The sequence below is a fragment of the Engystomops pustulosus genome, chromosome 4, assembly GCF_040894005.1.
Source record: "Engystomops pustulosus chromosome 4, aEngPut4.maternal, whole genome shotgun sequence".
NCBI classification, from domain to species: domain Eukaryota; kingdom Metazoa; phylum Chordata; class Amphibia; order Anura; family Leptodactylidae; genus Engystomops; species Engystomops pustulosus.
Window position 1 is genome coordinate 41,355,500 of NC_092414.1, and position 12,293 is coordinate 41,367,792.

A 12,293-nucleotide genomic window follows, 5' to 3' on the forward strand; every position below is an offset into this window, starting at 1 on the left:
TGCGGCTTGTCCGTGTAGTTTGGTGTGCATTATATATTTTTTTTGTGTGCCTGCTAGACGGTTTATCCGTGTAGTTTGGTGCACATTATCTAATTTTTCTTGTTCTCTATTTTTTTTTGTGTGCAATGTCTCAGAAGACGTACACCGTGTTGGAGGCATATAACATGCTTGCCTCTGACACCGAGTCAGCTAGTGGGGATGATGGTCCCTTTTACCTATCATCATCCTCCTGCTCATCTTCCAGTGACCTGGAAGGACCCCCAAGAAGGCGCCGTAGGGTTCCAGGGACTTCTGCAATTGAAGTGCCTGGGACTTCTGCAGGAGAAGTGCCTGGGACTTCTGCAGGAGAAGTGCCTGGGACTTCTGCAGGAGAAGTGCCTGGGACTTCTGCAGGAGAAGTGCCTGGGACTTCTGCAGGAGAAGTTTCTGGGACTTCTGCAGGAGAAGCGTCTGGGGCTTCCACTGACCCCACATGGGTAGCCCCAGATAATTATACCCCTCAGGTCCCTGACTTTTTGGGCCATCCTGGCATTAACTTTGACACGACAGGGCTCAGAGCTGTAGACTTTTTTAAGTTTTTTTTTGATGAGGAGCTGCTAAATATTATTATATTTCAGACAAATCTCTACGCTGCACAACATATTGCCCAAAACCCCACGTCCTTTTATGCACAACCCTACAGGTGGACCCCTGTCACTGCAGCAGAGATGTACAAGTATTGGGGCATAATACTCCTTATGGGGATAGTAAAGAAGCCTTCAATCAGGGACTACTGGAGCACAGATATACTGTACCACACCCCCATGTTCCGCATGGCAATGAGCAGGATGCGCTTTGAAGCCATCCATAAGTTTTTGCACTACACTGACAACACACAGTGCCCACCCAGAGGTGACCCCAGTTATGATCGGTTATTTAAGGTCAGGCCCATATTAGATCATTTTAGTGCCAAGTTTGCCCAGGCATATACTCCCGCCAAACATGTGAGCATAGACGAGTCCCTGGTACAATTCAAAGGGAGACTTCAATTCCGCCAGTACCTGCCCAATAAGAGGGCAAGATATGGTGTGAAAATGTATAAGCTGTGCGAAAGTTCATCAGGGTACACATACAGGTTCAGGGTATATGAAGGGAAGGACTCCTCTATAGTGCCCCCAGAATGCCCCCCCTTCCTGGGTGTTACAGGGAAGATAGTGTGGGATTTAGTGCACCCACTGCTGGACCAGGGCTACCACCTCTACCTGGACAATTTCTACACCAGCACCACCCTGTTCAAGTGCCTCACTTCCAGAAATACTGCGGCATGCGGCACTGTACGCAGAAATCAGAGAGGTCTCCCTAAGTCGCTGCTTGGGCAAAAACTTAAAAGGCACGAAAGCAGGGCACTATGCAGCGACTCTGTATTGTGTGTTAAGTACAAGGACAAGAGAGAGGTCCTTGTATTAACCACAATACATGAGCACACCACCACCCCTGTCCCAGTACGAGGTGCCAGTGCAGAAGCCCCCAAGCCAGACTGTATTTTAGATTATAACAAATACATGGGAGGGGTGGACTTGTCTGACCAGGTGCTTCAGCCGTACAATGCCATGCGGAAGTCGAGGGTGTGGTACAAGAAGCTGGCCGTGCACATCATGCAGATGGCATTGTATAATGCTTATGTGCTGCATCGATATGCCGGCCAGAGGGGAACTTTCCTGGAATTTCAAGAGATGGTAATAAAGTACTTTCTTTTTGGAGACCAGGAAGGGGGGAGTGCTAGCACATCTGGAAGTGAGGCCACATCACGTATTGTACCAGGGCAGCACTTTCCAGGAGTAGTTCCCCAAACAGCCAGCAAGGGAAGGTCACAAAAGAGGTGCAGGGTGTGCTCCAAAAATGGCATTCGGAAGGACACCATTCATCACTGTGAGACATGCCCAGAAAAACCAGGGTTATGTATGAAAGATTGCTTCCGAATTTATCATACATCCCTGGATTTTTAGAGTACCCTGTTGTTACCCTGACGCACAGCTTATACATCATGCCGCACCTTCCCTTCTAAGCCCTGCCATGTGCCCAGCCTCTAGATTACTGTCCCGTATGCTTTACCCGTGAAAACATGCATCATGATTTTTAGGGTGTTTGTCTCCCATGGCAGCAGCTGGGCACAAAATGACATAATAGATATTTTTTACTATGCACTATCCATTTTGCACTTTTTCAGGGGTCCACCTGTGGGGTTAAAATGCTAACTATACCCCTAGATTAATTCATGGAGGGGTGTAGTTTCCAAAATAGGGTCAGTTCTTAGGGGTTTCTACTGTACTGGCCCCTATTGGCATCTACAAATCTTTCATGATGCCAAAAAGAAAAAAAAAAGTACAATGTCTGTGCTCCAACAAGTTATTCCCTTTTGAGCCCTGCCGTGTCACCATCCTACAGATTATTGCCTCCTATGGGGTATTGCCCTAACCGGGGTAACCCGCAGAATGATTTTTGATGTGTTTTTCCCCAGTGGCATGAGTTGGGCAAAATACTTTTGTCACTTCAATGGCATATTTGATAAATTGCAATACAACTGTTTCTTTGCACTACTCACTTTGTATTACATTTGAGCCAGCACCTTAGGGGTTAAAATGTTCATACAAGCCTACATACATTCTTTGAGGGGTGCCCTTTCCAAAATGGGTTCACTACTTGGGCTTTCTATTGTACTGGTACCTCGGGGGTACCCCCCATTACCAATCTAGTGAAAACGAAGCTTGAAAACCTAAATTGTGCTTCTTTCTTCCTGACCCCTGCCGTGTGCCCAGCCTGTAAATTATTGGCACATGTGTGGTATTGCCGTACTCAGGACAACCCCCAGAATGATTTTTGGGGTGTTTGTCTAAAGTGGCATGGGTTGGGCACAGTATATGAGGCACAAAAATGACTTTTTTGAGATAAAAACACAATTTTTACTCTGCACCATTTACTTTGCATTCAATTTTGACCAGCGTGTTGGGGGTTAAAATGATCATACAAGCCTACATACATTCTTTGAGGGGTGCCCTTTCCAAAATGGGTTCACTACTTGGGAGTTTCTATTGTACTGGTACCTCGGGGGTACCCCCCATTACCAATCTAGTGAAAACGAAGCTTGAAAACCTAAATTGTGCTTCTTTCTTCCTGACCCCTGCCGTGTGCCCAGCCTGTAAATTATTGGCACATGTGTGGTATTGCCGTACTCAGGACAACCCCCAGAATGATTTTTGGGGTGTTTGTCTAAAGTGGCATGGGTTGGGCACAGTATATGAGGCACAAAAATGACTTTTTTGAGATAAAAACACAATTTTTACTCTGCACCATTTACTTTGCATTCAATTTTGACCAGCGTGTTGGGGGTTAAAATGATCATACAAGCCTACATACATTCTTTGAGGGGTGCCCTTTCCAAAATGGGTTCACTACTTGGGAGTTTCTATTGTACTGGTACCTCGGGGGTACCCCCCATTACCAATCTAGTGAAAACGAAGCTTGAAAACCTAAATTGTGCTTCTTTCTTCCTGACCCCTGCCGTGTGCCCAGCCTGTAAATTATTGGCACATGTGTGGTATTGCCGTACTCAGGACAACCCCCAGAATGATTTTTGGGGTGTTTGTCTAAAGTGGCATGGGTTGGGCACAGTATATGAGGCACAAAAATGACTTTTTTGAGATAAAAACACAATTTTTACTCTGCACCATTTACTTTGCATTCAATTTTGACCAGCGTGTTGGGGGTTAAAATGATCATACAAGCCTACATACATTCTTTGAGGGGTGCCCTTTCCAAAATGGGTTCACTACTTGGGAGTTTCTATTGTACTGGTACCTCGGGGGTACCCCCCATTACCAATCTAGTGAAAACGAAGCTTGAAAACCTAAATTGTGCTTCTTTCTTCCTGACCCCTGCCGTGTGCCCAGCCTGTAAATTATTGGCACATGTGTGGTATTGCCGTACTCAGGACAACCCCCAGAATGATTTTTGGGGTGTTTGTCTAAAGTGGCATGGGTTGGGCACAGTATATGAGGCACAAAAATGACTTTTTTGAGATAAAAACACAATTTTTACTCTGCACCATTTACTTTGCATTCAATTTTGACCAGCGTGTCGGGGGTTAAAATGCTCACCACAACCACCGATAAATTCTTTGAGGGGTCTAGTTTCCGTAATGGTATCATTTATTGGGGGTTTCTATTGCACTGGCACCTCACGGGCCCTGCCAACATGACATGGCACTCCAAATCCAAACGTGTGAAAACGGAGCTGGAAAATCAAAATTTCACTCCTTCCGTTCTCATCCCTTCTGTGTGCCCAGCCTGTAAATTATTGGCACATGTGTGGTATTGCCGTACTCGGGACAACCCGCAGAATGATTTTTGGGGTGTTTGTCTGAAGTGGCATGGGTTGGGCACAGTATATGAGGCACTAAAATGACATTTTTGAGATAAAAACGCAATTTTTACTCTGCACCATTTGCTTTGCATTTAATTTTGACCAGCGTGTCGGGGGTTAAAATGCTCACCACAACCACCGATAAATTCTTTGAGGGGTCTAGTTTCAGTAATGGTATCATTTATTGGGGGTTTCTATTGCACTGGCACCTCACGGGCCCTGCCAACATGACATGGCACTCCAAATCCAAACATGTGAAAACGGAGCTGGAAAATCAAAATTTCATTCCTTCCGTTCTCATCCCTTCTGTGTGCCCAGTCTGTAAATTATTGGCACATGTGTGGTATTGCTGTACTCGGGACAACCTGCAGAATGATTTTTGGGGTGTTTGTCTAAAGTGGCACGGGTTGGGCACAGTATATGAGGCACTAAAATGACATTTTTGAGATAAAAACGCAATTTTTACTCTGCACCATTTGCTTTGCATTTAATTTTGACCAGCGTGTCGGGGGTTAAAATGCTCACCACAACCACCGATAAATTCTTTGAGGGGTCTAGTTTCCGTAATGGTATCATTTATTGGGGGTTTCTATTGCACTGGCACCTCACGGGCCCTGCCAACATGACATGGCACTCCAAATCCAAACATGTGAAAACGGAGCTGGAAAATCAAAATGTCACTCCTTCCGTTCTCATCCCTTCTGTGCGCCCAGTCTGTAAATTATTGGCACATGTGTGGTATTGCTGTACTCGGGACAACCCGCAGAATGATTTTTGGGGTGTTTGTCTAAAGTGGCATGAGTTGGGCACAGTATATGAGGCACTAAAATGACATTTTTGAGATAAAAACACAATTTTTACTCTGCACCATTTACTTTGCATTCAATTTTGACCAGCGTGTCGGGGGTTAAAATGCTCACCACAACCACCAATAAATTCTTTGAGGGGTCTAGTTTCCGAAATGGTGACATTTTGGGGGGTTTTCTATTGTACTTTTACTTCAGGGGCTCTTCAATTACACTGTGGCACCACAAAATATTTGCAGCCAAATTGGCCTTCCAAATTCCCGGTATCGCTAACTCTGTTCTGGACATCGATGTGCGGGGAAACAGCAGCTGACATCCACATGTCTGGTATTGCCGTACTCGGAAGAAGCAGGGCAAGAAATTAGGAATATATATTTACCTCAAATTCCTTCTGAATGTATCCGTTTTAGGGCTAAATTGGAAAGATTGAAATCAAAAATTGAAATTTCAAAATTTCCACTCCATTTTCATATGCTTCCGGAAAAATAATTAAAGGGTTAACAGACTTCTTAAATGCTGATTTGAATAGGTTGAGATGTTAGGTTCATAAAATGGTGTTACTTGTGGGGGTATATAGTACATAAGCCTTTATACGGCACTTCCAAACTGAATTGATCACCAAAAAGTTTGCATTTTTCAAATTTCAAGAAAATCTGAGAAGTTGCTACTAAAACTTCAAACCTTCTCACATCCATAAAAATAATGGAAACGTAAAACAAATTATGGATATAAAAAGAAGACCAATGGCAAAAGGTTTCTATCAAAAAAAATTTGTGGTATCACTTTTTGTCTAAAAATTATAACATTTGAAACTTTGAAAATAGTCATTTTTTTCAAATTTTTCCTAAATTTTTGAATTTTTACCCCCCAAAAAAGGAACGGATCACCGAAATGACACTACTAACATAAACTACAATGTCTCACGAGAAAACAGTCTCAAAATCACAGAGATATCTTAAAGCGTTGAAAAGTTATTACCACAGGAAGAGACACTGGTCAAATTTCCAAAAAAAGTTGCGAGCCTTAACCTGCAAACAGGCTGCGTCCTTAAGGGGTTAAAATATATAATTTAATGCAAAATTGGTTATGTTTTCTATTTTTATTCTTAAACAAACAATAAGATATAAAAAGTATGTTGTGGATTTTTTTAGGAATTGATAGTAGCCCTTTATTACATTATTTCTTCTGCTATTTATTTGTAGCTATACGAAATCAGGCAACAGGAAAGTTCATTTTAAATGATGAGAATGAGAGTCTTCAGGATTCAAAAGTGTTTGTCAAAATGGGCATTGAATGGGAATATCGGAATGATGACAACCGGGAAACAGTCCAGACTATGGGCCCCTTGAAGAGTCCAGTCGTAATTCTTGTAAGTGTCTAACAGTTATTTTTTCATATTGACAATAATTTCTGGTTTTTTTTAATAACAACATTTAAAACTATCCAAACAATGTGAAAAAATATTTTTTTTCTAATTGCATGAATCCTTAATATTTATGAATATTCTTACAATATTTTTCACATGAACCATGTAAATAAGAATTACCGCATATACTTGAGTACAAGCCGAGACCCCTAATTTTATCACCAACTACTGACTCGAGTATAAGCCGAGGGTGGGAAATGCATTGGTCAAACCCCCCCAGTAGTATACAGCCTGCCAGCCCCCAGTAGTATACAGCCTGCCAGCCCCCAGTAGTATACAGCCTGCCAGCCCCCAGTAGTATACAGCCTGCCAGCCCCCAGTAGTATACAGCCTGCCAGCCCCCAGAAGAATACAGCCTGCCAGCCCCCAGAAGAATACAGCCTGCCAGCCCCCAAAAGAATACAGCCTGCCAGCCCCCAGAAGAATACAGCCTGCCAGCCCCCAGAAGAATACAGCCTCCAGCCCCCATGTAGTATTTAGCAGCCGCTAGTAGTATACAGCAGCCCCTAGTAGTATACAGCAGTCATTAGTAGTATACAGCAGCCCCCATATAGTATACAGCAAGCCCCTAGTAGTATACAGCAGCCCCTAGTAGTGTAGTATACAGAAAGCCCCTAGTAGTATACAGCAGCCCCTAGTAGTGTAGTATACAGCAAGCCCCTAGTTGTATACAGCAAGCCCCTAGTAGTATACAGCAGCCCCTAGTAGTATACAGCCAGCCTGCCCCCACGGCCCTTAAAAATAAACTTAAATACTCACCCTCCGATGTCAGTGCACCCTGTCTTCTTTCTTCTCCGCGGCTCCTCTTCTTTCTTCCGGCATGGACGCGGCCATGTTTTCTTCTAGCAGGCGCATACTATGACGCAGCCGCTGCTGACGTCATAGTATGCGCGGCCACGAAGAAAACATGGCCGCGTCCATGACAGAAGATAGAAGAGAGAAGAGGAGCCGCGGAGAAGAAAGAAGACAGGACGCACTGACATCGGGGACATTGGGGAGCCGCGCTGACATCGGAGGGTGAGTATTTAAGTTTATTTTCTTTAAGTGGGTAATTTTTTATTGTAATAGACTCGTGTATAAGCCGAGGGGACATTTTTCAGCACATTTTTTAGCACATTTTTTGTGCTGAAAAACTCGGCTTATACACAAGTATATACGGTACTCACTACTTACATTTAATCCCTGTGTGATTTAATCTTTCAAGCTCTTTTGTATGCTGTTTTAAAATAACTGTAAAATTATCTTTGTATTTAAAAAAAACTAAAAAAAATTACACAAGCCAATGAGACACAGTTTTTCCATCAGTGGGAAATTCTACACTCTGTAAGAGCCATTTTAATTCCTTAATAACTGGCCTATTTTGGGATTCAATTATCAAGTCATTGTTTGAAATTTCCCTTGTCACATGACAAGAGCAATAACTTTGTTATTTTTCATTAACCATATTAGGGTTTATTTTTTGCACAAGAATGTGTTAATTTTAATGGCACTAAAAACAATATAGGTCCTGTTTATGACACTCATTGGTGTACACCACCTATTTTTGCAAGTAACTGTAATGGAAAAAGTGAGAGATTGGGACAACAATATAAATGCATTTATTAATTCTGCCTGAGTTCTGTCTCGGCAGCACTGGTGGCGGAGAGGTGACTCCGCGGTCACTTGTTTACGGAAACTAAGAAGATTCAAACTCCGCACTCTGTCTTCTAAATAACAAGTGTCAATGTAAAATAAAGACATTTACTGCCTCTAAACTCTCCAATTATCTTGGGGATTGTAAATCCAATGTCTTGGCTTCTTGTGGGTGCCAAGTGTCTAGGCATCTTGTGGGCGCAGCCTGGTTTGACGAGGATACATTCAAGCAGGGGAAATCTAAATGAATTAAAGGGAACCTGTCATCAGAAATTGGCATAATAAACCACTACTGTTGTCACGCAGCTGGACAGCTTCTAGATCATGTTTATTTCAAGGCCAGGTGTGGTGTCATCATCCAGAAAATCAACTTTGAAGCAAGATGTAAATCGGTTTTATGAAGTCAAGGAGGCAGAGAGTTTAACACTAAAGTGAAGCTTTCCCTTCCCTAGAAAGCCTCTTCACTGTAATAATGTTTCTGAATCCAGGGACATCATTGACCAGATGTTCTGAAGTCCAGCGCATGATGTCAATCACATGGGAGGAGGTGTTCAAAGGCAGGGAAGCTTAACTTGTGTTTAATTCTCTGCCTCCTTGATTTTATTCAACTAATTTACATCTCACTTCAAAGTAGATTTTCTGGATGATGCCACCAAGCTGTGCCATGAAAGAAACATCATCTAGAAGCTGTTTAGCTCTTTGACAGCATACTGGTATTTGTCTATTAGGCCAATTTCTGATGACAGGTTCACTTTTAACTTTTATGCAATACTTGTAACATTATTTTGAATCAAAATAAAATTGCTAAACAATAAAAAAAAAATGGTCAGCTCACTTGAGGACCGTTCTTTTTTTTAAGCAATGTTTGAATCCAAATGCAAGGAGACCTCCAGCTTACAAGTGCAGGATTTAGCAAGAAATGACACCCAGTTCGAGGAATAATTCACTAATTCCTTAAATACAATTCCAAATGACTCTTTATTCAGTAATCTTTAAAATTGCAGAGTGCAAGGATATAAACATGCAAGTAATCGCATATTTAACTTATGTGTTTCAGATATATACTATCCTTATTCATGGCTACCAACAGTGCATTCTTAATTAAATTGTATGTTTTGTGGTGTGATTTATGGTGTGGAGGGTCACTGTAGGCATCTGATCTCCTTTCTTTGTGAAGGAGAATGAGGAGATAAGTTGAGTTCAGCCAGGGAATTCCTGCTTTTAGCTGTGATTTGTCCATCTGTACTAAATGACCAATCACAGCGATTGCTTGGGGGACTTATATTCCTCCCCTGACATGTTTCTAAGAGCCATGGCTCTCAAAAACCACAGGACCTTTGATACCATTAACCTGCGTTTTGTTAGGGTGACAGAAGCCATGACGTTCCACAACGTCATGGTGTCTTTATGCACTGTTGCCCATGATGTTGGGGAATGTCATGGTGGTTTAAGGGGTTAAAACCATTATAAAAAAACTATTATGAACCATTCTCCTAAGTACTAAACTACGAGTAGATGGTTTAAAATATAGTAAAAAATAAATTAAAAAAAAGTAAAAAAAAAAATAAAACAAAAAACTAAAAATTCAATTCACCTCCCTTTCCCTAGAACCAATATAAAACTAAATAAACCATAAAAATCACAAACATCGCAGTGACTTAAAATGCCCGATCAAAATATAAAAATGTATTCCCGACGGTGAACCCCTTAACGGATGTGAATAACAGCCATATGTCCAAAACCCCACTTTTACAGCACATAAAAAATTTAATAAAAAGTGATCAAAAGGCCGCAAAATCCTCAAACATCATCTCATCTTGTAAAAAATTACGTCTTACACTGAAGTCTGAAAAAGTTATTACCGTCAGAAGATGGTGAAATACATTTTTTTCTGTACACATTGTTTTAATTTTTGAAAATGTATTAAAACACAATAAAACCCATATTGTGAAACCAATCTAAATTTTGGTTTTAGATTGGTTTCACAATATGGGTTTTATTGTGTTTTAACCCCTTCACGCTCCGTGGCGGATATATCCGCCACGGAGCGCAGTGACTTAGCGCTCAGTGGCGGATATATCCGCCACGGCGCCTATGCCGGCTAGGCTCTGGATCAGAGCCGAACCGGCATCGGGAAACACGGGGTGCCGGCTGTAACTAATAGCCGGCACCCCAGTGTAACACCCGCAATCGGAGTTGTCTCCGATCGCGGGTGCTTAACCCGTTAAATGCCGCGGTCAGCGCGACCGCGGCATCTAACCTGCATCTGGGGGGTCTTTCCACCACGATCGGCCCCCCCGAACCGTTTTCGGGGGGCGCCGATCGTTGCTATAGCAACTCTGGGGTCCGATCTGGACCCCAGAGTTACTTGCAAGAATTGCCGGTAAGATGGCGTCTGTGACGTCATCTTACTGGCACAGTGCCAGCCTATGCAAGTGCATAGGCTGACACTGATAATACTCTGCAATACATCAGTATTGCAGAATATTATCATGAAGAAGCAATCAGAAGATTGCTTGTTCATGTCCCATGGTATAAAAGTGAAAAAGTAAAAAAAAAAAGTTATTCAATAAAAAAATAAAGTCATAAATCACTAAAAATGCCCCAAACTCCCAAAACATATAAAGAGACATATAACTAAAAAAAAAGTCTAAATCATAACACAAACCCCACATATATAGTATCACCGCGTCCGTAACAACCCGTAGAATAAAAGTAAATCATTATTGAACCCCCACGATAAACGCTGTAAAAAAAAACTGTTATAAACCCTCCAAAAATTATGATTTTTACCTTTTCAATCCCACAAAAAATGCTATAAAATGCGATCAAAAAACCATATGTACTCAGACATGATATTGGTGCGAAGTACAACATGTCCCGCAAAAAACAAGCCATCAACCAGCTCCGTAGCCAAAAAAGTAACAATGTTATGCCACTTGGAAGACGGCAATACATAAATGATAGATTTTTTCCCCACATTAGGGTTTTGTTTAACAAATTTAGTAAAACGTAAGAAAATATATTCATGTCTGGTATCCCCGTAATCGTATCAACCCATAGAATAAAGATAACATGATTATTAGTCTATACAGTGAACACCAAAAAAAAAAAAAGTAAAAAATCCAGTACAGAATTGATGCTTTTCTACTCCTGCCCTCAAAAAAAGTTCCTAAATTTTCAACAATAGGTGATACCAACCCCAAAATGGTAACAATGGAAAAAGCATCTCATCCCGCAAAAAAAATGCCGTCACATGGCCCCAATAACAAAAAAGCGAAAATTGTATAGCCTTCAAAAGGGGCCAATGAGGAAACTAAAATCCTGGCAGCTGCAGCGCCCTCCTTCCCTTCTGCACCTCGCTGTGCGCCCATAAAACAAGTAACGGCCACATGTGGGGGGTCTCTGTACTCAGGAGAAATTGCAGAACAAATTGTATGGTGGGTTTTCTCTTTTTATATTTTGGAAATGTGTAAATTTTAGTGCTAAATGAACGTATAAGGGAACAATATGACCATTCTAAATTTCACCTCCATTTTGATTCAATTACTATGAAGATCTCAAGGGGTTAAGAATCTTCGTAAATGCTGTTTCTGATAGCTTGAGGGGTGCAGATTTGAAAATGGGTTGGTTATATAGGGGGTTTTGATGCTAAATATGTAAAATTTCATTCAAAACTGTATATATCCCCAAAATAGTCAATTCTGAAAATCCGGAAAACCGATATTCGATTTGTAAGCCGCGTGACATCAAAATAAATTATCCAGATATTTCAGAAATTATGAAAATGTAAAGTAGACAAATGGGAAATGTTATTCAGCAACTTATTTAGGTGGTAAATCTATCTGCCTGAAAACGCAATGATTTAGAATTTCGAAAATGGCAAATTTTTCAAAAAATTTATCATATTTTCTTTTTTTTTGTAAATAAACGCAAAACTTATCAGCCAAAATTTACCACTAAAATGAAGTACAACATGTGGGGAAAAAACAATCTCAGAATCGTTTTAACCATATAAAGCGAAGCAAGTC

General features: G+C 41.3%; 1 protein-coding gene across 3 annotated transcripts in view; it reads left to right on the top strand.

Annotated features, from left to right (window-relative positions):
• LOC140126382 (A disintegrin and metalloproteinase with thrombospondin motifs 2-like) overlaps positions 1 to 12,293 on the top strand; it is a 347,949-nt gene that overhangs the window by 263,238 nt on the left and 72,418 nt on the right. For all 3 annotated transcript variants that reach the window (XM_072145781.1, XM_072145779.1, XM_072145782.1), the window contains one exon: positions 6,407 to 6,573. In XM_072145781.1, the coding sequence (XP_072001882.1) occupies positions 6,407 to 6,573 (167 nt within the window). The remainder of the gene's footprint in view (positions 1 to 6,406; positions 6,574 to 12,293) is intronic.